The sequence below is a fragment of the Delphinapterus leucas genome, chromosome 6 (genome assembly GCF_059928025.1).
Source record: "Delphinapterus leucas isolate spDelLeu-1000000601 "Yukka" chromosome 6, BTC_Dleu_Yukka2, whole genome shotgun sequence".
In the NCBI taxonomy this organism is placed as follows: domain Eukaryota; kingdom Metazoa; phylum Chordata; class Mammalia; order Artiodactyla; family Monodontidae; genus Delphinapterus; species Delphinapterus leucas.
Window position 1 is genome coordinate 69,612,201 of NC_143134.1, and position 27,696 is coordinate 69,639,896.

The following is a 27,696-nucleotide window of genomic DNA, read 5'->3' on the forward strand; positions in this document are numbered from 1 at the left end:
TTAAAGTAAAGGTTTACAACTGTGTGTATCAACACGGTAGCTAGTAGCCACATGAAGCTATTTACAGTTGACCCTTGAACAACGTGGGTTTGAACTGCGAGGGTCCACTTATTCGCAGATATTTTTCAATAGTAAATACTACAGTACTGCACAGTCTGTGGTTGTTTGAATCCAAGGATGCAGAGGAACCACTGATACAGAGGATGGACTATAAATTATATGTGGATTAACACCTTGTGTTGTTTAAGGGTCAACTGTAAATGTAAAGTTATTAAAATTAAATTAAATTAAAAATTCAGTTCCTTAGTTGCACTAGCCACATTTTAAATACTAAATAGCCACATGTGGCTGGCAGCAATTATTAAACAGCACAGATATAGAACATTTTCATTTTCATCAACGTGGAACATACTGCACAGAGCTAGTCTAGAAATATGGACATCATATACATTTTGTGTTCAAAGCTTTCAGTAGAAGGAGATGGATTATCCAAAAATAATGATGATTATCAAATTTTGCACTGTGGCTCCTCTGCAGTATTTCCAAATTAATGAAACATAAATTGGAAGGTTTTAAAAAAAATTAACACTGAAGAATTAATTAAACACACCTAGGGAACTAAATATCAAACTTATACAGCAAGTTAGTATTATAGATTGGGATACAGATGGTAAGTTATATTCTAAATAATTCTAATTATTATGTAGTCTGATTGGAAATAGGCTTTCATTAAAAGAAAAACAATTTCCGTCAGATTAAGATAATATTTCTTTCCTAAACTTCCTAAACCTAGGTATATCATTCTGTTGTGTAAACTCTTCTATGTAAATACCTCATTTACTTTAAAAAAATTTTACTTTTAAAGTCTGTATTACTCACGAAATTGGGCCATGACAGTTGCTTTGTATATTTTCAAGCACCATTGGAGGTGCTACTTCTTTACAAAGATAATGATGTGCATCTGCAGTTAACCTGTAATATCCATCAATTAATGACACAAAAGACAAAGCTTCTCTTAATGACCTAAGTTCAATCTCCTAAGAGGAGAAAAGAAAAAGAAGAAAATTATTTTCACTCCATGTTGTTAGATAATTCTTCTAAATTAGTTTTCTTCTAAATTGCTCAAATGTCTTTTAAGGTTCCCAATTACCCAAAGTGAATTACAAATTCTTGTGTCTGATATTTAAGACCCTCTCAAATATGAGTTTATCATGCCTTTCTAGTTATAGTTCACTCTACACCCATAATTTTATTGTATTTTCCAATTCACCCATTAGACAAATGTGCTAGTCATCTTAATTATAAATCTATCTAATCTGATATAAAAGTTTGTATTAATTAGAAATACTGAAAAAAGTTGAAGGTATGATCAACTCCCAGAAAAACAAAAAGTTGTATGTACAAGAATGGACATGTGATCACGATATAATGCTTGGCTCAGCAATATTTAGTCACAATGAGAACACAGAGTATGGACTTATATCAAAAATTATAATAAGGAGAGAACTGTGTGAGGTATCTGAACTATAAAAGGTATCTAACTAACACAAATAGGCCATAAAAATAGGTACTATAAAAGATACCATAAACAATGTTAAAAGACTTGGCAAACTGCAAACCTGTACAACAAAGGATTAATACCTAAGAAAAGGAAGGCATGCTGATGAAAGTGAGTTGCAAGTTTTATAATTTTGGTCATAAAACCCTGAAATGGCCTGGTAGGTAAGTCATATAGATACTTAAGTTAAATAAACAAATAACATTAATATGACGTTTAAGCCCCAAGCACAAGAAATATCTGAGTTAGAAAGAAAACAGAGCCAGAAAAATAAGCAATTTAAGAGCAGAGTATAAAGGAATTCATTTCTTCCCTTTCAATTAAAGTACATGGGATGTCTGAAGCTATTCTGTTTTATTTTATTATTTTTTTTTGGCTACGCCATGCAGCATGGGGGATCTTAGTTCCCCAACCAGGTATTGAACCCATGACCCCAGCAGTGGAAGCACAGAGTCCTAACCATGGACTGCCAGGGAATTCCCTCTGAAGCTATTTTAAAAAAGAGAAGGGGTTAATCTTTTAGAGTCAAACATGTCTCACAGTTTGCGTAGGGATCACTTGGGATTGGTTTACATTTTGTTACATAAAGAGGTGGTATGACTAGAATTACGTACATCTCTATTGGTAAAAAAGATTATACAGTTGTTCCTCCATCCCTCTGTATCTATCTCTCCCTCCACAGATACCAAAATCCGTGGATCCTTAAGTCTCTTATATAAAATGACATATTATCTGCATAAAACCTACTTACATCCTCCCATATACTTTAAATCATCTCTAGATTACTTATAATACCTAATATAATGTAAATGCTATATGAATAGTTGTAAGTACAATGTAAATGCTATGTAAATAGTTGCCTGCACATAGTAAATTCAAGTTTTGCTTTTTGGAACATTCTGGAATTTTTTTTCCTGAATATTTTCAATCTGCGGTTGGTTGAATCTCTGGATATGGAACCCACAGATACAGAGGGTCGACTGTAGTGAGGAATGAGCATTACAACAGGGAACTAGCACAACTGAGGCTGGGGGTGGGGGAGGAGACGGCAGGAGGTAACTGGTGCTTTTGCTAATTATGAAAATGACTGAAAAATACATTAATGTACAAGATACTCTATGGGAAGATAGTGTTGGTAGTGATACAAAAAGCTAGATGTAATCAAAAAGCTTACTAAATTGTTGTTTATGTTTACAGCTCTATTTAAAACTATAATCAACATCCCTACGGTAACTTTGTAACTTTGGTATTACAACTTTGTAACTATTATAACTTTGGAAAGTAACTTTGGTATTAAGATTCTGAAATACTTATTTCTGACAACTGTAAAACATAACCATTATTAATGATAAAGCAAACTTACTAGACTTTTACCATCTTGCTTATGAATAGTTACAATTCTGCTTTCATTTGAGCCTTCTTGGTTTGCTTGTTTAATACTGACATCAATAATATCAGGAAAATCACAATATAACTGTAAATCCTGTAATTAAGAGCAGTTGATATTAAAAACAGGTAGAATTTATGGAGCCATTTTAAAACAAGACTCTTATGAAGGAGATTTCATTCCAAATTCTTTTTAAAAAATATTGATACCAATAGATAAGCATTAAATGGGATTCTCTCCCCCAATAATGTAACCCTAAAACTACACTGTATCTTGCTTTCACTTAAAAATGAGAGCATTAAAGGGTGCCAGGAATCTAAAGTGTGCTATAGTACCCTTCAATCCAATCAACATTAATAGAAACCATTGCCAGAAAATTGAAAGTTTACCAAAGAATGAAGATAAAAATATATATATATCAGATAACATCCTAAGAACCACAAAGATATGAACAAACTTAAAATTTGTAATGCAAACAAAAACTAAATTATTTAACAAGTATACATCATAAAATCAATGAAAATTAATCTTTTCGAACTAATTAAATTTCATGATTGTGCTTCATATTATCAATAATAGTAAAAAGAAAAAAGGAAGCAAAACGACCTTAAACATCACTCTTAGAATTCAAGAGTGAAACTACAAGAACACCATTACTAATTATTTAGTCATAAAAAATTAATAAAATGCCATTTAAGAACAATAAGGTATGACCTTGTTGGCATCACGTTATTAAAAACTTCCATTTGTATCAATGGGAGAAGAGAAGTGCAAGACCGTGTTTCAAATGACTAAAAGTACTTTGCTTCTACTGCCATTCTACTTAAATTAACAAAGAATGAGAACATATCATTGAGGATTACCTGTTCTGTCAGTGTCTCACTTTCTTTATGTTTCCCTCTTGACCACTGAATTCCACCGTTTCCAGTTATTATAATGGTTGCAAAAATCTCCTCACCTGAAGGACCTCTTCCAGGTTCTTTTACTTCAAATTGCTCTGTGTAGAAGGCAGACTGAAGAGTTTCCAGATTTATAAGATACTTAAGTTTCAAGTTTCTGGCAGTGGCTTTGCAATGGCTGAATTGCTCAATAAATCTGCGAAATCTGTACCTTATTCGCTTCCTTGTCAAAATATGATAGTCTTGGATCTTTGCTCGAACACATTTTGGTAAAAATGTCTTGTAGCTAGGGGTAAAGAGCACACACAAGAGCAGAACAAATTGGAAAACAAAATTAAAAGAGAAGTCACCAACTTTCTCCATAATAAGTAAACAGCACAGCAGTCAAATGGAAAAAAGTGACACAGCCACCATCCATATAGTATAAAAACTTAAGGTTTTGTTTGATGATGTGAATGCATTTACAAATTCTGAGTCACCATAAATTTTTAGAGCAAGAGATGTTAATTTTCTTCCGTAATGAAATGAAGACATAGTCTAGTTAACATTGGAGTCTAAAAATTTATTTTCTCTGATTATCTTATATACCATTTTATGGCTGTACTCTAAAATGTATCTGAATTCTGGAAATTGTTACATTTTGTTAGATGCTACTGATATACATTAGGTAAACACACTTCTTTTGTATGCATTATTTTTCTCAGGCAAGCTTCAATAACTCCTAATAATTCCTTTGCAATCAAAACATTCCATTTGGAAATGTTCTGAATCTTTTGTACTTCCATCTCTATGTAAAATATCCTAAGGAAGGTAGATAACTTATTTCTCTCCTGCTCCAATGTCTCACAAATGAAAAACATTTTATTTCTGAAGGTACAACTATACTAAATTTCCATGCCTTCACATATGCTAATCCTTCTTCCCATCACCCATCTCTTATCTGGTTAGCTCTTACTCATTCTACAAGTCTCAGCTCAAGCATCATCAAATCCAGGAAACCTTTCTGGACCTCTATAACCACGTTAGATGCTACTCCCTTTGTATGACAGCATTCTGTGCACCATTCCATAATATCACTTACCACATTCTACCGTACCTGAGTGATGGAGCTGGCTAATGTTTAGAGATTATTGTTACATTTTAAGGATTATTTGTTAAATAGCACTGATTATTAAACAGTGATCATTAAAATTTAACTTAAATAAACTTACAAATTAAGTATATTTAAAATATAGGTAACGATTACTCAAAAGGCATCACTTCCTAATTATTTTACATTTTAAATTTTATTTTACATTTTGCTACTATCTATGCTTTTGAGGTTATAAATGTCTATCACATCCGAGTGGTGGAAAAGGTTTGCTATTCCTCATCTCTTTTCAATTCCGCATTCAGTGATGTCAGGTTGATACTCTGAAACTGGCCACAGAGAGGGTTTTTAAACCATGGATATCAGCAAAAATTACAAACAAATCAGACTTTTTTTTTTCTTTAAGAACTGGTTGTTAAACATTTACCTGCATACCACTGCTTATTTACTCCCTTTCCCTCTCTACCCTAATCCCCTTAAGGAACTCTCAGTTTTGTACTCAAGTAGCCAAAGCTGCTGGAGAAAGTCATTTGACAAGGTAGATAGGTTGCATCATAAATTCGTAATCACCAATTTCAAATAGGCTTTTATCACTGCCATCACTTTTATGACATTTCTCTGTTTAATTAATTTTCCCAAGTCCCACAACTATGTCAAACCCTCTCCAAAATCCTCAAACCTCCTACCTTTCTTTTGCCTTAAACCTCAGCTACATTTCTCTTCACTTTCGGCAAATGACTTCACCTCTTTCTTAGGGGGAAAAAGTAAAAAAAGCTTCTCTAAGCAGAGCTCCCTCAGTATCTTGCTAGCAAACTTTCATACATCTGCACTCATTCTCTCCTCCTTCCCACCTGTTACAATAAATAAGGTATAAATCTGTTAAAGCCATTCCTTTGACATGTACTTACCTATACCCCCTCTTTTCCTCTAATATATATCCACCCTCTGGGGAATTTTACCCTATATATTATTTCTCTTCTATCCACAAGTTTTAAAAATACTAATGTTCTTCCTATCTTAAATGTAAAGTTTCCTTATCCCTCATCTTCCTCCAGCTACAGCCTATCTGGCTTCTTTTTAAAGTTTATATAGCCATTTCTATTTTCCTTCCTTCCATTTACTCCTTAACTCACCCCAATCTGGCTTCTGTTCCATCATTCCGTAGAAACTTCTCTTGCTAAAATCAAGAAAAACTTCCATGTTGCTAAAACCAAATTCCTTGTTCATTTTACTTGTCATTTTTCAGCAGCATCCAACACTGTTGATCATGCTCTCCTTGAAACTGTCTCCCCTTAGCTTTCCTGATTTTCTTCCCATCTCTTTGGCTACTCGTCAATCTTCTTTACAGGTTCAATCCCCTTTAGCTGGTGATAATTGTTGGAGTTCCTCCAGACTTAATTATGGGCCCTCTTCTCTTCTTATATACACTTTCTTTCGCACTAGATACTCTATATGCAAATGACTGTGATATCTCTAGCTGTAGCCCAGATCTCTAAGCTCCAGACCCATATCTTCCACAGTCAAGTCAATTTACCCTTATAATATGGATGTCTCAAAAGTGCCTCAAACAATGTGTCAAACCAAACTCATGAGTCCCCCTAATGTCCTCCCCTGAAAGATCCTCTTACAGCATTCCCTATCCAAGTACACAGCACTACAGTTCCCCTATTTCCACAAGCCCTAGAAACTCAGGAATCACCCTCATACCACCTCTCTATCAACCCCCACTATTCAATCCATCACCATTTTCCTTTGATTTTACCTTCTAAATATTTCTCTAATTTGCCCATTTTTCTCATTATTAACCCAATCAACTGCATCTCCTGGAGGAACTACTGCAATGGCCTTACTCTCTGGTTGACCCACATTTCCATTTTCTCTTCCAACCCTCTGATTTGTTTTCTACACTGGTGTGTAGTCATGGGGATCTTTTAAAAACACAAATCTAATCTTTTTACCCTTGCTTAATACTCTTAAATAGTTTCTTAGTGTTCTTACCCTTATCAACATGTTGCTAAGGTTCTACATAGTCTAGTCCCTGCCTCATCACCTACTAACTCTTTGAGCTCTAGCCATACTGACTCTCTTCATTCTTCCTATGGTCCCTTCTGCTACAAGGCCTCTTCCATGAGCCTCTACTCTCCACCTCCATCACTTACCTCTCTCTACCCACTAAATTCTACTCATTTTTCAGGCATCAAAAGTTACACTCCTTTCCTTTTCATGGCAATTATATATTTGTAGATAAACAGATATATAAAATTTAATGAAAGTCTTGATAGGATATAGGAGAGCCTCAGTAAGTGTAGGGAAAAAAAACTGAAAAGGTTTAAAAATACAATCAGAATACAAATGATTCCTACTTTATCTACTTCTGTCAAAAACTTTAGTTATACCAAGAGCCTTAATAAATTTGGATTACAATTTACATAAACACCAATGGCTACTTGATTTAACAAGGCTTTGAAAGCTTATCTGGACATAAAAAGAAGAGTTTAAGATAACAAACTACAAGTCTTTCCACTTTGATCCCTGGAATAAAGGACCAGACATACATCCTTTGCTAACACCACAGTAATGTATGATTTCTTAAATATAGTGAATCCACTTTGATGTCATGCTATCCGAACCAGACTTGTTAGAAACACTAAAATTTTTCAAGAGACATAGTTGTTAACTTTTGAAGCATAAAAACATTTTTCCTTATGTTTTTCTTATATTGAATTTTTAAAGTAGCCTAAAATTCAGGCTCTAAAAGTTCTGAAATTAAGCCTTGCCTTATTATACTATTTTTGTACCATAAAATGAAATCTGCATCTTATTATTACAATTGGAGTAGGCCACTGGAAACTCTAATATTTGCTTAGTTGTCTAGAAAGGGAGTCTAGTGATATGAGGTATATAATATACCTCAGTTGCTATGTAAGTGGCCTTGGCCCTGGCCTAGTGTTTGCAAATTCAGCAGGGTCTCCTTTAAACTCTTTCCATTTTCCAGCTCTCTTCTTCCCACCCTTTAGCAAACCTAGGATTTTAAAGAGCAGATGGAGAATGAAAACAGAAAAATCTTATTTGTTTCCTTTATTTTCTGCACTCCAATACCTAAGCCACAATGTCCAATTAGGAACTGGCATACAAAAGAGTAAGTATCTTATGCATACACATGCACAAAGAGATGTACAAAGACATATTGATATATACAAGTACATATGTACACACAGAGGCATGTGCTCACAGACACAGATGCACCTAACACACAGGCACAGACACAAAGAGATGTTATCTTACACGTATTTTTTTTTAAGTCTGGGAAAGAATATGTTTTTAGTTATACTAGTCAGAGATCCATACTCTACTGGATATTTCTAGGAACAAAGAAGCTTATTTCATTCTGCCAAGAACTAATCATTCATCTGTTCTTCCATTATTCCTGAAAATTTTTAAAATGAGTATAGTTCCTTGATTATTTCTCAGAAATGAGCTGGAAGTGAAAATTCGGAAAACATCAGTGAGTTAAATTACATTAAGAAGTCAAGAAAATCAGGCATGTTTTTCCTTCAGTAGAGGCATAAATTATTTATCTAATATTAAAATATCATAGTACCAAAGACAAAGGAAAATACAGATAAATTAGATTACTTCAAAATTTAAACTCTTGTGCTGCAAATAATACTTTCAAGAAAGTGAAAAGAATCCACAGGATGGGAAAAATATTTGCAAATCATAAATAGGAGAACCTATATCTGGAGACCTGTATTCATAATATATAAAGAACCTTTACAACTCAATAAAAAATATTGAACTGTACAATTAAAATGAGTGAACTTTATGATATGTAAATTATACCTGAATAAAACTGTTTTAAAATATCATGAAATCTTATCAATATAATGAATATCTTCACAGTTTTAAAAGTAAAATAAAGGAAAAATGATGCAGAATTTTGCAGATGCATTTATATCCTGGTAAAGATAATCAGAGAAATACAATTTTTAAATATTCACTTGTTTTAGGACACTAGACTTTGGACAATATTATGGTCTCCAAAGCATAAGTGTTCTATCATAGCTTAAGCCTAGAGATGGCTTCATATTTAAAAACTCATTTTCAGTGGCTCAAAGCTTCTCTGTTCTTCAACTGTGTTCCTTTCAATTCCTTCAGTTTCTATTTATTTATTTATTTTTTTGCGGTACGTGGGCCTCTCACTGTTGTGGCCTCTCCCATTGCGGAGCACAGGCTCCAGACGCGCAGGCCCGGCGGCCATGGCTCACGGGCCCAGCCGCTCTGCAGCTTGTGGGATCTTCCCGGACTGGGGCACGAACCCGTGTCCCCTGCATTGGCAGGCGGATTCTCAACCACTGCACCACCAGCAAAGCCCCTTCAGTTTCTATTAACGACATCTAAGATACTCCTTCCCTCACTCCATTCTACTATGGTCTTGCTGTAGCAGGTATTCAATAAAAAGTTGTTAAATGAATGAATGAATGAACGAATGAATAAGTTACTATCCTAAGAGGTGTTTGTCTGTATTTTAATAAAGATCAAGGCATTAGTGGAAAACAGAAATGTTTTCGTTTTTCCTTTAGATGTTGGAATCTTCAAGACACCTCAGTGAGTTCCTGAAATCATACCCTATGGCCTGCACCCTTAGGTTAAGGACTACCAGACATCTGAAAATAAAACAAGAATACCTAAAACCAAAGAGGGAAACACAGAAACTGATAACCTGTAAATTGGGTATTTAACTGTTTTGAGGGCACTCAGCAAAGGAGGGACTGAAGCCAGTTATTGAGAAAAGGATTTCTAGGAATAAAAGGAATTTTAACCAGATCATGACGTCCTCAAACCTCTAATCAGGTAAGCATATAATATGTAAAACAAATGTTTAGTCTTCAAACTTCAAAAAAACAATCAAAGCATTCTTATAATAGTCATATATACCTTTAAAAAGAGTGGAAGTTTTATAGCCATTAAAGCTGGGCTGTAGGAGTAGTGTTTCAAAAAATCATATAGGCTTGACTGTCAGAATTCAATTTGCAGAAGAATAATTTGGAGAATGTGGATCACTTGTATAAGAATCTGCTGGATCTGTTATAAGATGAATAAGGTCTGAGGAGCTAATGTAAAACATGGTGACTATAACTGATAATACCGTAGTTTACTATTGAAATTTGCTAAGAGAGTAGAACTTAAATGTTCTCACCAAAAAGAAAAAAAAAAGAAAAATATGTGAGGTGATGGATGTGTTAATAAACTAGATAGAGGGAATCGTTTTACAATGCATATGTATATATACCATGATGTACACTTTAAATATCTTACAATTTTATATGTCAAATACACCTCAATAAAGCTGAAATTTTAAAAAATCTCCTACAACACTTGTAAAAATTCATATTTGTACGCATCACCTCAGATTTACTAACTCCAACTTCTTGGGTTAGAGCCCAAGAATCTTCTGTTTTAACAGGCACCTCAGGTGATACTAATTCAAGTAAAATATGGAGAAATACTGACTCAATTATTTATACAATTTGTGCTTACCAGAAATTATGTCTCCAGGTGTTTTTTTCATTCCTTTGAATTTACCTAGTCTTTTCAGAATGAATGAACTAAATAATAAGTAGGTGTTGAACACCTATTAAAACCAAGCAGAACCTTGTGGGCTCCCACCCAAGTACAAAGGCTCCTCTTGTATATAAAAAAGCTTAAGTCTCCCAGGACTCCCTCAGTCACAAAGAGCAGGCCCAAGAAATTAATAATTAGGACAATAGAGTCACAGAACCTTTCAGTGTCTGATGTACATTCCTGAGTTGTACAGATACTATAACTGCCACCAGAGGGGAAGAGCTAACTGCATGATGACCAGACTGTGACCATGACATAAGCTGCTCCATCTTGAGAAGTACTGAATCTACGGCTAGCACAATTCCAAGAACCAGCCTCAAGAGAATGGGAATAACACTATTGCTCTTAATAATCTGTATCTTTGTGGGCTTCAAAATAATTGTAGCTTGTTCTACCCGTATATGTAAGTGGGCAACTAAAATTGCCAGCAAAGAGATGCTACGGACCCATGTTGACATCTTCTACTCTAAGAATACAGCACACCCTATGTCAGCATGAAGAAGTTACAGAAGACAGACCTTCACCCATAATCCCATCGGAATGGAATGATGTCTGACAGTGGGGATTTGTAAGCAGCTCTTTGCAGGAAGCAACCCTTTGCAGGAAGCAGCTCTCTGCAGGGGACCCCTTTTGTCTTGTCACTTTAGCAAAGCTATATTTTAACTAGCCTCTGGCCCAAGCACATCTTTCAAATCTTTTGATCACCCAATGCCTCGCCTAACCTGTTGATACTTTTCTTAGATTTAAGAAGAAATGAAGAACAAGTAATTAAGAGATGATAAGCTCTTTTCCCCAGCTTCCCCTTCAGTAATCTCATGAGCAAACTGTGTGAAAAAGATAGCATCTAAAGAAAGATCACTAGGAGTCGACAAACTCACATGCAGTGGGAGATGGTGAAGAATGTGACTCCTGCCTCAATGCCAGACTGAGATTACTTCCCCTTTCTCCCTTTAAAAACTTTCACGGCCGAGCAGAATATTTGGAGGTGGTTGTGGGACACGAATCTGCATTCTTCCCAGGTTGCTGGCCTCCAGAATAAAGCAATCTTTCCATTCCTACAAGCACTCGTCTCTCAAGTATTGGCTTTCAAGCAGCGAGCAGCCAAACCCAAGTTCAGTTAACACTATGATATTTTCTGTAGTACTCCAACTCTTTCAGTAATTTCTTTTAATTATACAATAAATAAGTACTCAGAATGTAATGTACTACAGTTAGCATTGCTGTATGGTATTATTTGAAAGCTGTTAAGAAGGTAGATCCTAAGAGTTCTCATCAGAAGGAAAAGATATTTTTTCTTTCTCTTTTTTTTCCATCTACATGAGATGATGGATGTTAACCAAATCTAATGTGACAATAATTTCATTATGATGTAAGTCATTTTGCTGTATACCTTACATTGTTACAGTGCTATATGTCAACTATATTTCAATAAAACAGGAAAAAGAAAAAGGAAAAAATAATGATTTCTTTTATCTCACAAAGTACGCGTTACATAAGGAAGAAAAGTTACTCATACAATACTAAATTATTATAAAATCAAAAAATAAAATACCTAGGAGTAAAGTTACCTAAGGAGGTAAAAGACTTGTATTCAGAAAACAATAAAACACTGATGAGACAAAATGAAGATGACAAACAGATGAAAAGATACACCAGGTTCTTGGACTGGAAGAATTAATACTGTTAAAATGACTATACTACCCAAGGCAATCTACAGATTCAATGCAATCCCTATCAAAATACCAATGGCATTTTTCACAGAACTAGAATAAATAATTTTAAAATTTGTATGGAGACACAAAAGACCCCAAATACCCAAAACATTTTTTTTTTTTTTTTTTTGCGGTACATGGGCCTCTCACTGTTGTGGCCTCTCCCGTTGAGGAGTACAGGCTCCGGACGCGCAGGCTCAGCAGCCACGGCTCACGGGCCCAGACACTCCACGGCATGTGGGATCTTCCTGAACCGGGGCACGAACCCGTGTCCCCTGCATTGGCAGGCGAGCTCTCAACCACTGCGCCACCAGGGAAGCCCCCAAAACATTCTTTAGAAAGAAAAACAGAGCTGGAGGAATCACTCTACCTGACTTCAGACTATCCTACAAAGCTACAGTCATCAAAACAGTATAGCTCTGGTACAAAAACAGACACACAGAGATCAATGGAACAGAATAGAGAGCCCGAAAATAAACCCACAGACTTATAGTCAATTAATCTATGACAAAGGAGGCAAAACTATACAATGGAGAAAAGACAGTTCTAAGCAGTGCTGGGGAAACTGGACAGCTAGATGTAAAAGAATGAAATTAGAACATTCTCTAACACCACACACAAAAATAAACTTAAAATGGATTAAAGATCTAAATGTAAGACCGTATACTATAAAATTCCTAGAGGAAAACGTAGGCAGAACAGTCTCTGACATAAATTGCAGCAATATTTTTTTGGATCCATCTCCTAAAGCAAAGGAAATAAAAGCAAAAATAAACAAATGGGACCTAATTAAGCTTAAAAGCTTTTGCACAGCACAGGAAACCATCAACAAAATGAAAAGACAACCTACTGAATGGGACAAGATATTTGCAAATGATGACTGATGAAAGATTAACATCCAACATATATATACAGCTCACACAACTCAACATCAAAAAATAAACAACCCAATTAAAAAATGGGCAAAAGAACTGAATAAACATATTTCCAAAGAGGAAATGCAGATGGCCATCAGGCACATGAAAAGATGCTCAGTATTGCAAATCACCAGGGAAATGCAAATCGAAGCCACAATGAGATATCACTTCACACCCATCAGAATGGCTATCATCCAAAAAAAAAAAAAAACGCATAACAAATGTTGGAGAGGGAGGAATGTAAATTGGTGCTGCCACTGTGGAAAACAGTATGGAGCCTTCTCAAAAAATTAGAATTAAAACTACCATAGGACCTAGCAATTCTACTCCTGGGTATACAGCCAAAAGAAACAAAAGCACTAATTCAAAAAGATACATGCACCCCAATGTTCACAGCAGCATTATTTACAATTGCCAAGGTATGGAAGCAATGTAAGTGTCCATTAACAGGTCAATGAATAAAGAAGATGTGGTATATACATACATACATACATACACACAATGGAAGACTACTCAGCCATGAAGAAGAATGAAATTTTGCCATTTGCAGCAACACGGATGGACTTGCAGAGCATTATGCTAAGTGAAATAAGTCAGATAGAGAAAGACAAATACTGTATGGTTTCACTTATATGTGGAATCTAAAAAATACAACAAACTAGTGAATGAAACAAAAAAGAAGCAGCCTCACAGATATGGAGAACAAACTAGTGGTTACCAGTTGGGAGAGGGAAAGGAGGAGGGGATACTATAGGGGTAGAGGGAAAAAAATGATTATGGGATTATATGAAATCATGTGTTTGGAACTTCTGAAAATTGTAAAGCACTATAGAATTTAAAGAATCTTTCAATAAAAACAAAAACAACCCACACCAAAAAAAAGTATGGGCAAACACAAAAAACACAAATAACTTATATAAAAACTGTAACTGTTCATATTTATGAATATGGATTTACATAAGGAAATTACCTGACAGAGCTATAGATGTCCAGGGGGGTCTGATCCTTTTCTTTGGCTATTCTCATCATATCTAACACCGCCATCCCAAGACATTCTTCCTGTGTTTCATGAGTAACAGGTACTTTTATCCATCCATGCAAAAAATCATGCCTCCACTAAAGTAAAAAGAAAAGAAATTTAGAAGAAAATATCTCATTAGTTTCACTATCACATTTTAATCTACTGTTGTATTTTAACCTATAACGTAATTTCCAGAATATATGCATTTAAAAAGAACAAAAACTCCTCCCTTGATTTTGAAACATTTTGCCATAAAATTTTAGTATAAGTTCTTTTGCAAATTGAAACTGATTTAAATTGGGTTCCCAATTATAGAATATATATATGACATCAATCTATTCACTGCTTATATTTTCAATTATAACTTCTACAACAAAATTACCTAAATTAAAATAGATATTAATTAAATATGTACTGAGTTCCAAATATGCTCAAAGCATTCTACTAAGGACTGTTTTTGCCTTACTAACATGTGGCCACAGCCTCCAAGGAGACTAAAATGTAGGAGGGACGTGAAACAAGTAAACAAAAAATTATAATGGCAGACACTGTATAGTAAGTACCACACAACAGATACTTTAGGAACATAAAAGAAATTGAGATTATATCCAGTAGGGGTAATTAGGGAAGGTTTCACAGAAAATTTTAAATTTCATGTATTCTTTGAACATGAAGACATTTTTGATGAGCACAAAAGAGGATGAGGAAATAGAAGAAATGACACAAAAAGAAAGCACAAGGCATGTTCAGAGATGTGAAGTAGTTTGGTTGGGGCACACAACTGTAAGGGAACAGAGTGAATTAAAACCTGGAAAAGTAAGTTGGGGTCACACTGCAGATACCCTTCAATGACTTGATCCTAGAAGCAACACAGAACCATTTTCTTAAAAGCATCTGTTTCTTTTTTTTTTTTTTTTAATAAATTTATTTATTTATTTTTGGCTGTGTTGGGTCTTCGTTACTGCATGCGGGCTTTCTCTAGTTGCGGTAAGCGGGGGCTACTCTTTGTTGCGGTGCACAGGCTTCTCATTGCGGTGGCTTCTCTTGCTGCGGAGCATGGGCTCTAGGCGTGCGGGCTTCAGTAGTTGTGGCTCGTGGGCTCTAGAGCGCAGGCTCAGTAGTTGTGGCGCATGGGCTTAGCTGCTCCACGGCATGTGGGATCTTCCCGGACCAGGGCTCGAACCCGTGTCCCCTGCATTGGCAGGCAGATTCTTAACCACTGTGCCACCAGGGAATCCCCAAAGCAGCAGTTTCTAAAGAATCTTTTCTTAAAGCATCAAGCCTGTTTCATTGGTAGAAGTAGCAATGACAGAAGTGCTTTAAGAAACTAAAGTATTCAAGGAGACTCTTTAAGAGGCTGCAGTAACGGTTCAGATATGAGGTAGTAGGGATCTGATGTAGAGAACAGAAGACAGTAAAAGAGTCTGAAAAAACTGCTAACTTCCTAATTACATATAAAGAATGAAGAAAAGAGAAGTTCCAAGATTTTGATCTGGATGATTTAGGGACATGGATAAAATCAGACTGGACATGTAATGGGGAGAAAGAAAGGGGTAGAAGGTTAAAAGCACCAATATTCTAAAAATAATAGCAATTTTCTTTATAAGAAAGGTAAAAGCCATAATATTGGCTGAAATACCAACCAAGGTTTAAACTAAATAAGAGAAATAAAGGATCTTCTATATTTTATATAGGTATCTCCCTTCTTTGCTATGAAAACACCTCATGAAATTAAAGTTTTACATGAATTAAAAAAATTTTACTAAAAGAAATAAATATGCATTTAAAAGTATATTTGTTTAATATAATATGATATCGCTTATAGGTGGCATCTAAAAAACAGGGTACAAATGAACTTATCTACAAAAACAGAAATAGAATTACACATGTAGAAAACAAACTTACGGTTATCAGGGGCTAAGTGGGGGAGGGATAATACGGGAGACTGGGAATGACATATACACACTACTATATATAAAATAGATAACTAATAAGGGCCTACTGTATAGCACAGGGAACTCTACTCAATACTCTGTAATGGCTTATATGGGAGAATAATCCAAAAAGAGTGGCTACATGTATATGTATAACTGATTCACTTTGCTGTACCTGAAACTAACACAACATTGTAAATCAACTATACTCCAATAAAAAAATTTTTTTAATATATTTAACTTTCTATTAACAAATTAGAAACATTTTTGTATAAGAAAATATATTACTTAAAAGACACAAACCATGAAATAACCAGTATTAACCAAAGGCCTAAATGTTTGTCATACAAAATTAATTCATAGAAGGAGTTAGATTTCTTTTTGCTCAATTTCAAATACTTATTTCACCACATATTTGAAAATATGCAAGTAAGTCATTCTGATTAAGAAAGAGCTACAGATTAGTAATGACTAGGTAGATTATTTTTAATAGCTTGCTTTTGTTTCATATACTATGTAGGACCAGAGGATAATAAATTCTGTTTATGAGGATATTCTGTGGAACTCATGACCCAAAGATAAAATTAGTGAGAGCAGTGCTAACAACATAATCAACCAAATATCCATTAGAGAAAAGTTACAAATGAAATACAGTCCCAAATGCCAAAGCATATTATCTTAAACCAGCCTTCCTACTTCCTACAGTATGTATCAATAAAAATTTTGTTTAATTAAAACTGTAGAAAAGTAGTTTTTCATATGGGTAGCTAAAAACAACATTTGAACCAAGAAATTTTATCTGCATTCAGCCAGAAAAATAAGAAAACAGTTACAGTCACAGAATCAAAGATGAACCAAGAAAGAACACAAAGTAAATATCCACTTTTTGGCTGAACATACATGAATTAATTAAAGGTTACTCACATGGCAACAGTATATTTATTGGCTGAGTAGACAAAGTTGATGATATAAAGACAATCTTCAGTAGAAAAATGAATTTAAAAGGGCCGTCTCAGGACTTCCCTGGTGACTCAATGGTTAAGAATATGCCTGCCAATGCAGGGGACACGGGTTCAAGCCCTGGTCCGGGAATATCCCACATGCCACAGAGCAACTAAGCCCGTGAGCCACAACTACTGTGCCTGTGCTCTAGAACCTGTGAACCACAACTACTGAAGCCTGCACGCCTAGAGCCCGTGCTCCACAACAAGAGAAGCCACTGCAATAAGAAGCTCGTGCACTGCAATGAGTAGTAGCCCCAGCTCACCACAACTAGAGAAAGCCCATGTGCAGCAACGAAGACCCAACACAGCCAAAAAGGGCCATCTCACTTTTAGCTTTTATTTGCTTACTGCTTCCAAATCTATCTTTCTACAGTACTGTCTTTTATACTGTGCTTTAAAAACTTTACTGGCTGAACTATTTTTTCAGTTATTTTATAATGTCAACGTTTTCTTACAATCTGATGATATCACTGATCAAATCTGCTATATTTAGTCTATAATATGCATAAAGTTTAACCTGATATCAATACAATCTGAGAATAAGTTAATTATTGCCTTATTTATTTTCTAGGCATGGATTTAGAGAAATAGAAACATTAAGTAATAGAAAATTGCATGTGGTAGTGTCTAGACACAATTTAGGATTCTACTGTGAAATTATTTTGCCATCCTAAATAAGAAAATCCCTCCTAGGAAGACAAAACTGGAAATCACCCATAATTTTTCTAGATCAGAAGTATGAGGGGGGGACCTTGAAGATGGCGGAAGAGTAAGACGCAGAGATCACCTTCCTCCCCACAGATAACACCATAAATACATCTACACGTGGAACAACTCCTACAGAACACCTACTGAACGCTGGCAGAAGACCTCAGACCTCCCAAAAGGCAAGAAACTCCCCCACGTACCTGGGTAGGGCAAAAGAAAAAAAGAAAAAACAGAGACAAAAGAATAGGGACGGCACCTGCACCAGTGGGAGGGAGCTGTGAAGGAGGAAAAGTTTCCACATATTAGGAAGCCCCTTCGCGGGCGGAGACTGCGGGAGGCGGCCGGGGGAGCTTCGAAGCCGCGGAGGAGTGCACAGCAACGGGTGCGGAGGGCAAAGCGGGGAGATTCCCGCACAGAGGATCGGTGCCGACCGGCACTCACCAGCCCAAGAGGCTTGTCTGCTCACCCGCCGGGGTGGGTGGGACTGCGAGTTGAGGCTCGGGTTTCGGTTTCGGACCGAGCGCAGGGAGAGGGCTGGGGTTGGCGGCTTTCCCGGGGAAAAGTCTGCACCTGCAGAAGAAGCAAGAGACTTTTTCTTCCCTCTTTGTTTCCTGGTGTGCGAGGAGAGGGGTTTAAGAGCGCTGCTTAAAGGAACTCGAGAGATGGGCGTGAGCCGCGGCTAAAAGCGCGAACCCCAGAGACGGGCGCGAGCCGCGGCTAAAAGCACGGACCCCAGGGACGGGCGGGAGACGCTAAGGCTGCTGCTGCCGCCACCAAGGGGCCTGTGTGCGAGCACAGGTCACTATCCACACCGCTCTTCCGCGGAGCCTGTGCAGCCCGCCACTGCCAGGTTCCCGGGATCCAGGGACAACTTCCCCGGGAGAACGCACGCTGGCCTCTGCCGCCGCAGGCCCGCCCCGCACGCAGTGCCCCTCCCTCCCCAACCCCCCCCCAGCCTGAGTGCGCCAGAGCCCCCGAATCAGCGGCTCCTTTAACCCCGTCCTGTCTGAGCAAAAAACAGACGCCCTCAGGCGACCTACACGCAGAGGCAGGGCCAAATCCAAAGCTGAGCCCCCCAGCTGTGCGAATAAAGAAGAGAAAGGGAAATCTCTCCCAGCAGCCTCAGGAGCAGCGGATTAAAGCTCCACAATCAACTTGATGTACCCTGCATCTGTGGAATACATGAATAGACAACGAGTCATCCCAAATTGAGGAGGTGGGCTTCCAGAGCAAGATCTATGATTTTTCCCCCTTTTCCTCTTTTTGTGAATGTATATGTGTATGCTTCTGTGTGAGTTCTTGTCTGTATAGTTTTGCTTCCACCATTTGTCCTAGGGTTCTATCCGTCCATGGTTTTTTAAAAAAAAATTTTTTTCTTAATAATTTTAATAACTTTATTATACTCTACCTTCGTTCTTTCTTTCTTTCTTTCCTTCCTTCCTTCCCTCCTTTAGACAATGAACCATCCCAAATTGAGGAGGTGGTCTCTGAGAGCAAGGTTTATGATTTTTTACCCTTTACCTCTTTTTGTGAGGGTGTATGTGTATGCTTCTGTGTAAGATTTTGTCTGTATAGCTTTGCTTCCAACATTTGTCCTAAGGTTCTATCCGTCCCTTTTTTTTTTCTTTTTTTAAATAAGTATTTTTTAATTCAATAACTTTATTATACTTTATTTTATTTTACTGTATCTTCTTTCTTTCTTTCTTCCTTCTTCCCTCCTTCCTTCCTTCCTCCCTCCCTCCCTCCCTGCCTCCTTTCTTTCCTTCTTGCCTTATTTCCTTCTTTCTTTCTTTCTTTCTTTCTTTCTTTCTTTCTTTCGTTCGTTCTTTCTTCCTTCCTTCCTTCCCTCCTTTCCTTCTTTCTTTCTTCATACTTCTACTAATTCTCTCTACTTTTTCTCCCTTTTATTCTGAGCCGTGTGGATGAAAGGCTCTTGGTACTCCAGCCAGGAGTCAGGGCTCTGCCTCTGAGGTAGGAGAGCCAACTTCAGGACACTGGTCAACAAGAGATCTCCCAGCTCCACATAATATCAAACGGTGAAAATCTCCCAGAGGCCTCCATCTTAACACCAGCACCCAGCTTCACTCAACAACCAGCAAGCTACAGTGCTGGACAACCTATGCCAAACAACTAACAAGACAGGAACACAACCCCACTCATCAGCAGAGAGGCTGCCTAAAATCATAATAAGGCCACAGACACCCCAAAACACACCACCAGACGTGAACATGCCCACTAGAGACACAAGATCCAGCCTCATCCACCACAACACAGGCACTAGTCCCCTCCACCAGGAAGCCTACACAACCCACTGAACCAACCTTAGCCACTGGAGACAGACATCAAAAACAGCGGGAACTACTAACCTGCAGCCTGCAAAAAGGAGACCCCAAACACAGTAAGATAAGCAAAATGAGAAGACAGAAAAACACACAGCAGATGAAGGAGCAAGATAAAAACCCACCAGACCTAACAAATGAAGAGGAAATAGGCAGTCTACCTGAAAAAGAATTCAGAATAACGATAGTAAGGATGATCCGAAATCTTGGAAATAGAATGGACAAAATGCAAGAAACAGTTAACAAGGACCTAGAAGAAATAAAGATGAAACAAGCAACGATGAACAGCACAATAAATGAAATTAAAAGTACTCTAGATGGGATCAGTAGCACAATAACTGAGGCAGAAGAACGGATAAGTGACCTGGAAGATAAAATAGTGGAAATAACTACTGCAGAGCAGAGTAAACAAAAAAGAATGAAAAGAACTGAGGACAGTCTCAGAGACCTCTGGGACAACATTAAACGCACCAACATTCGAATTATAGGGGTTCCGGAAGAAGAAGAGAAAAAGAAAGGGACTGAGAAAATATTTGAAGAGATTATAGTTGAAAACTTAACTAATATGGGAAACGAAATAGTTAATCAAGTCCAGGAAGCACAGAGAGTCCCATACAGGATAAATCCAAGGAGAAATACTCCAAGACACATATTAATCAAACTGTCAAAAATTGAATACAAAGAAAGCATATTAAAAGCAGCAAGGGAAATACAACATATAACACACAAGGGAATCCCCATAAGGTTAACAGCTGATCTCTCAGCAGAAACCCTACAAGCCAGAAGGGACTGGCAGGACATACTGAAAGCGATGAAGGAGAAAAACCTGCAACCAAGACTACTCTACCCAGCAAGGATCTCATTCAGATTTGATGGAGAAATTAAAACCTTTACAGACAAGCAAAAGCTGAGAGAGTTCAGCACCACCAAACCAGCTTCACAACAAATGCTAAAGGAACTTCTCTAGACAAGAAACACAAGAGAAGGAAAAGACCTATAATAACAAACCCAAAACAATTTAGAAAATGGGAACAGGAACATACATACTGATAATTACCTTAAATGTAAATGGACTAAATGCTCCCACCAAAAGACACAGATTGGCTGAATGGATACAAAAACAAGACCCTTACATATGCTGTTTACAAGAGACCCACTTCAGACCTAGAGACACATACAGACTGAAAGTAAGGGGATGGAAAAAGATATTCCATGCAAATGGAAACCAAAAGAAAGCTGGAGTAGCAATTCTCATATCAGACAAAATAGACTTTAAAATAAGGACTATTAGAAGAGACAAAGAAGGACACTACATAATGATCAAGGGATCGATCCAAGAAGAAGATATAACAATTGTAAATATTTATGCACCCAACATAGGAGCACCTCAATACATAAGGCAAATACTAACAGCCATAAAAGGGGAAATCGACAGTAACACATTCATAGTATAGGGGACGTTAACACCCCACTTTCACCAATGGACAGATCATCCAAAATGGAAATAAATAAGGAAACACAAGCTTTAAATGATACATTAAACAAGACGGACTTAATTGATATTTATAGGACTCTCCATCCAAAAACAACAGAATACACATTTTTCTCAAGTGCTCATGGAACATTCTCCAGGATAGATCATATCTTGGGTCACAAATCAAGCCTTGGTAAATTTAAGAAAATTGAAATTGTATCAAGTATCTTTTCTGACCACAATGCCATGAGACTAGATATCAATTACAGGAAAAGATCTGCAAAAAATACAAGCACATGGAGGCTAAACAATACAATACTTAATAATGAAGTGATCACTGAAGAAATCAAAGAGGAAATAAAAAAATACCTAGAAACAAATGACAATGGAGACACAACGACCCAAAACCTATGGGACGCAGCAAAAGCAGTTCTAAGGGGGAAGTTTATAGCAATAAGAGCCCACCTTAAGAAGCAGGAAACATCTCGAATAAACAACCTAAACTTGCACCTCAAGCAATTAGAGAAAGAAGAACAAAAAATCCCCAAAGCTAGCAGAAGGAAAGAAATCATAAAAATCAGATCAGAAATAAATGAAAAAGAAATGAAGGAAATAATAGCAAAGATCAATAAAACTAAAAGCTGGTTCTTTGAGAAGATAAACAAAATAGATAAACCACTAGCCAGACTCATCAAGAAAAAGAGAGAGAAGACTCAAATCAATAGAATTAGAAATGAAAAAGGAGAAGTAACAACTGACACTGCAGAAATACAAAAGATCATGAGAGATTACTACAAGCAACTCTATGCCAATAAAATGGACAATCTGGAAGAAATGGACAAATTCTTAGAAATGCATAACCTGCCAAGACTGAATGAGGAAGAAATAGAAAATATGAACAGACCAATCACAAGCACTGAAATTAAAACTGTGATTAAAAATCTTCCAACAAACAAAAGCCCAGGACCAGATGGCTTCACAGGGGAATTCTATCAAACATTTAGAGAAGAGCTAACACCTATCCTTCTCAAACTCTTCCAAAATATAGCAGAGGGATGAACACTCCCAAACTCATTCTACGAGGCCACCATCACCTTGATACCAAAACCAGACAAGGATGACACAAAGAAAGAATACTACAGGCCAATATCACTGATGAACATAGATGCAAAAATCCTCAACAAAATACTAGCAAACAAAATCCAAAAGCACATTAAAAGGATCATACACCATAATCAAGTGGGGTTTATTCCAGGAATGCAAGGATTCTTCAATATACGCAAATCTATCAATGTGATAAACCATATTAACAAATTAAAGGAGAAAAACCATATGATCATCTCAATAGATGCAGAGAAAGCTTTTGACTAAATTCAACACCCATTTATGATAAAAACCCTGCAGAAAGTAGGCATAGAGGGAACTTTCCTCAACATAATAAAGGCCATATATGACAAGCCCACAGCAAACATCATCCTCAATGGTGAAAAACTGAAAGCATTTCCAGTAAGATGAGGAACAAGACAAGGTTGCCCACTCTCACCACTGTGATTCAACATAGTTTTGGAAGTTTTAGCTACAGCAATCAGAGAAGAAAAGGAAATAAAAGGAATCCAAATCGGATAAGAAGAAGTAAAGCTGTCACTGTTTGCAGATGACATGATACTATACATAGAGAATCCTAAAGATGCTACCAGAAAACTACTAGAGCTAATCAATGAATTTGGTAAAGTAGCAGGATACAAAATTAATGCACAGAAATCTCTGGCATTCCTATATACTAATGATGAAAAATCTGAAAGTGAAATCAAGAAAACACTCCCATTTACCATTGCAACAAAAAGAATAAAATATCTAGGAATAAACCTACCTAAGGAGACAAAAGACCTGTATGCAGAAAATTATAAGACACTGATGAAAGAAATTAAAAATGATACAAATAGATGGAGAGATATACCATGTTCTTGGATTGGAAGAATCAACATTGTGAAAATGACTCTACTACCCAAAGCAATCTATACATTCAATGCAATCCCTATCAAACTACCACTGGCATTTTTCACAGAACTAGAACAAAACATTTCGCAATTTGTATGGAAACACAAAAGACCCCGAATAGCCAAAGCAATCTTGAGAACGAAAAAAGGAGCTGGAGGAATCAGGCTCCCTGACTTCAGACTATACTACAAAGCTACAGTAATCAAGACAGTATGGTACTGGCACAAAAACAGAAAGATAGATCAATGGAACAGGATAGAAAGCCCAGAGATAAACCCACACACATATGGACACCTTATCTTTGATAAAGGTGGCAGGAATGTACAGTGGAGAAAGGACAGCCTCTTCAATAAGTGGTGCTGGGAAAACTGGACAGATACATGTAAAAGTATGAGATTAGATCACTCCCTCACACCATACACAAAAATAAGCTCAAAATGGATTAAAGACCTAAATGTAAGGCAAGAAACTATCAAACTCTTAGAGGAAAACATAGGCAGAACACTCTATGACATAAATCACAGCAAGATCCTTTCTGACCCACCTCCTAGAGTAATGGAAATAAAAACAAAAATAAACAAATGGGACCTAATGAAACTTCAAAGCTGTTGCACAGCAAAGGAAACCATAAACAAGACCAAAAGACAACCCTCAGAATGGGAGAAAATATTTGCAAATGAAGCAACTGACAAAGGATTAATCTCCAAAATTTACAAGCAGCTCATGCAGCTCAATAACAAAAAAACAAACAACCCAATCCAAAAATGGGCAGAAGACCTAAAAAGACATTTCTCCAAAGAAGATATACAGACTGCCAACAAACACATGAAAGAATGCTCAACATCATTAGAGAAATGCAAATCAAAACTACAATGAGATATCATCTCACACCAGTCAGAATGTCCATCATCAAAAAATCTAGAAACAATAAATGCTGGAGAGGGTGTGGAGAAAAGGGAACACTCTTGCACTGCTGGTGGGAATGTGAATTGGTTCAGCCACTATGGAGAACAGTATGGAGGTTCCTTAAAAAACTAAAAATTAAGCTACCATATGACCCAGCAATCCCACTACTGGGCGTATACCCTGAGAAAAACATAATTCAAAAAGAGTCATGTACCACAATGTTCATTGCAGCTCTATTTACAATAGCCCGGAGATGGAAACAACCTAAGTGCCCATCGTCCGATGAATGGATAAAGAAGATGTGGCACATATATACAATGGAATACTACTCAGTCATAAAAAGAAACAAAATTGAGCTATTTGTAATGAGGTGGATAGACCTAGAGTCTGTCATACAGAGTGAAGTAAGTCAGAAAGAAAAAGACAAATACTGTATGCTAACACATATATATGGAATTTAAGAATAAAAAAGAAATGTCATGAAGAACCTAGGGGTAAGACAGGAATAAAGACACAGACCTACTGGAGAACGGACTTGAGGATATGGGGAGGGGGAAGGGTGAGCTGTGACAGGGCGAGAGAGAGTCATGGACATATACACACTAACAAACGTAAAGTAGATAGCTAGTGGGAAGTAGCCGCATGGCACAGGGATATCGGCCCAGTGCTTTGTGACCGCCTGGAGGGGTGGGATAGGGAGGGTGGGAGGGAGTGAGACGCAAGAGGGAAGAGATATGGGAACATATGTATATGTATAACTGATTCACTTTGTTATAAAGCAGAAACTAACACACCATTGTAAAGCAATTATACCCCAATAAAGATGTTAAAAAAAAAAGAAAAGAAAAAGAAGTATGAGATGTCATAGTACTAATATTAGGGTAAAGTAGATCAATGAATAGTTTAGGAAAACTTGCCTTATTAATGGAACTTAACTAGCATTCCATCAAAATAAACCAGATCTGCAGAATAGATGAAATAATATAATTCTAAAAGCAGTATAAAGTCATAACTTCATAGTACACTATTCTCAGAGGCCTGTCTCTTTTCTTTCTTTCTTTTTTTTTTTAAATGTGGTACACGGGCCTCTCACCACCGTGGCCTCTCCTGTTGTGGAGCACAGGCTCTGGACGCACAGGCTCAGCGGCCATGGGTCACGGGCCCAGCCGCTCCGCGGCATGCGGGATCCTCCCGGACCGGGGCACGAACCCATGTCCCCTGCATCGGCAGGCAGACTCCCAACCACTGAGCCACCAGGGAAGCCCTCTCTCTTTTCTTAATGACTACTGAAACAAAGGAAGCTGTAAAAAGTTGGTTGGTTTTCAAATGGTTTTTGACAAGAGCAACAAGACCATTCAACAGAGAAAGGATAGTCTTTTCAACAAATGGTGCTGAAAAAACTGGATATCCACATGCAAAACAATGAAGATGGACCCTTACCTTACACCATACAAAAATTACCTCAACACATAAAACTGTCATTATATGCAGGTGACATGACACTAGATGCAGAAAACCCTAAAGACTCCACACAAAAACTACTAGAACTGATAAACGAATTCAGCAAGGTAGCAGAATAAAAAATTAACATACAGAACGGTTGCATTTCTTTACACTAAAAATGAAATATCAGAAAAGGAACGTTAAAAAAACATCCCTTTTAAAACCACATCCAAAAAAATAAAATAATTAGGAATAAAGCTGATCAAGGAGGTGAAAGACTTATATGCTGAAAACTATAAAACATTAATAAAGGAAACTGAAGATGATTCAAAGAAATACAAAGATATCCCATGATCTTGGATTGGAAGAATTAATATTGTTAAAATGGCCATACTACCCAAAGAAATCTACAGATTTAATGCAGTCCCTTCAAATTACCCATGACATTTTTCACAGAACTAGAACTAATAATCCTAATTTTTATATTTTAGTTTTGGCTGTGCCGTGCAGCCTGCAGGATTCTTAGTTCCTGACCAGGGATTGAACCTGGGCCCCAGCAGTGAAAGTGCCAAGTCCTAACCACTAGACCATCAGGGAATTCCCAAATAATCCTAAAATTTGTATGAAACCATAAAAGACCCAGAATTGCCAGAGCAATCCTGAGGAAAAAGAGCAAAGCAGGAGGCATAACCCTCCCAGACTTTAGACAATATTAAAAGCTACAGTAATCAAAACAGTGTGGTACTGGTACAAAAACAGACATATGGATCAGTGGAACAGAATATAGAGCCCAGAAGTAAACCCACACACCTACAGTCAATTAATCTTCAACAAAGGAGACAAGAATATACAATGGAAAAAAGTCTCTTCAGCAAGTGGTGTTGGGAAAGTTGGACTGCTGCATGTAAATCAATGAAATTAGAAGACACCCTCACACTGTATACACAAATAAACTCAAAATGGCTTAAAGACTTAAATATAAGACATGATACCAGAAAACTCCTAGAAGAGAACATAGGCAAAATATTCTCTGACATAAATCATACCAATGGTCTGTTTACCAAGGCAATAGAAATAAAAGCAAAACCGAACAACGGGGACCTAGTCCAAACTTACAAGCTTTTACATAGCAAAGGAAACCATAACACAATGAAAAGACAATCTACAGAATGGGAGAAAATACCTGCAAATGTGACAAACAAGGGCTTAATTTCCAAAATATACAAATAGCTCATACAATTCAATAACAACAAAACAAATAACCTAATTGAAAAATGGGCAGAAGATATAAATAGACATTTCTCCAAAGAAGACATACAGATAGCCAACAGGCACAGGAACAGATGTTCCACATCATTAATTGTGAGAGAAATGCAAATCGAAACTACGAGATACCACCTCACACTTGTCAGAATAGCTATCATTAAAAAGTCTACGAATAACAAATGCTGGAGAGGATGTGGAGAAAAGGGAACCCTCCTACACTATTGGAGGGAATGTAAGTTGGTGCAGCCACTATGGAGAACAGTATGGAGGCACCTCAAAACTAAAAACAGAGTTGCCATATGATCCAGCAATCCCACTCCTGGCATATATCTGGAAAAAACTATAATTCAAAAAGATACATGCAGGGCTTCCCTGGTGGCGCAGTGGTTGAGAGTCCGCCTGCCGATGCAGGGCA

At 37.0% G+C, this 27,696-nt stretch overlaps 1 protein-coding gene across 4 annotated transcripts in view; it reads right to left on the reverse strand.

Annotated features, from left to right (window-relative positions):
• Positions 1-27,696, reverse strand: part of JAK2 (Janus kinase 2) — a 262,654-nt gene that overhangs the window by 34,492 nt on the left and 200,466 nt on the right. For all 4 annotated transcript variants that reach the window (XM_022573637.3, XM_022573638.3, XM_089912527.1 and 1 more), the window contains 4 exons: positions 14,159-14,304; positions 3,809-4,130; positions 2,922-3,041; positions 880-1,037 (listed from right to left, as the gene is read on the reverse strand). In XM_022573637.3, the coding sequence (XP_022429345.1) occupies positions 880-1,037; positions 2,922-3,041; positions 3,809-4,130; positions 14,159-14,304 (746 nt within the window). The remainder of the gene's footprint in view (positions 1-879; positions 1,038-2,921; positions 3,042-3,808; positions 4,131-14,158; positions 14,305-27,696) is intronic.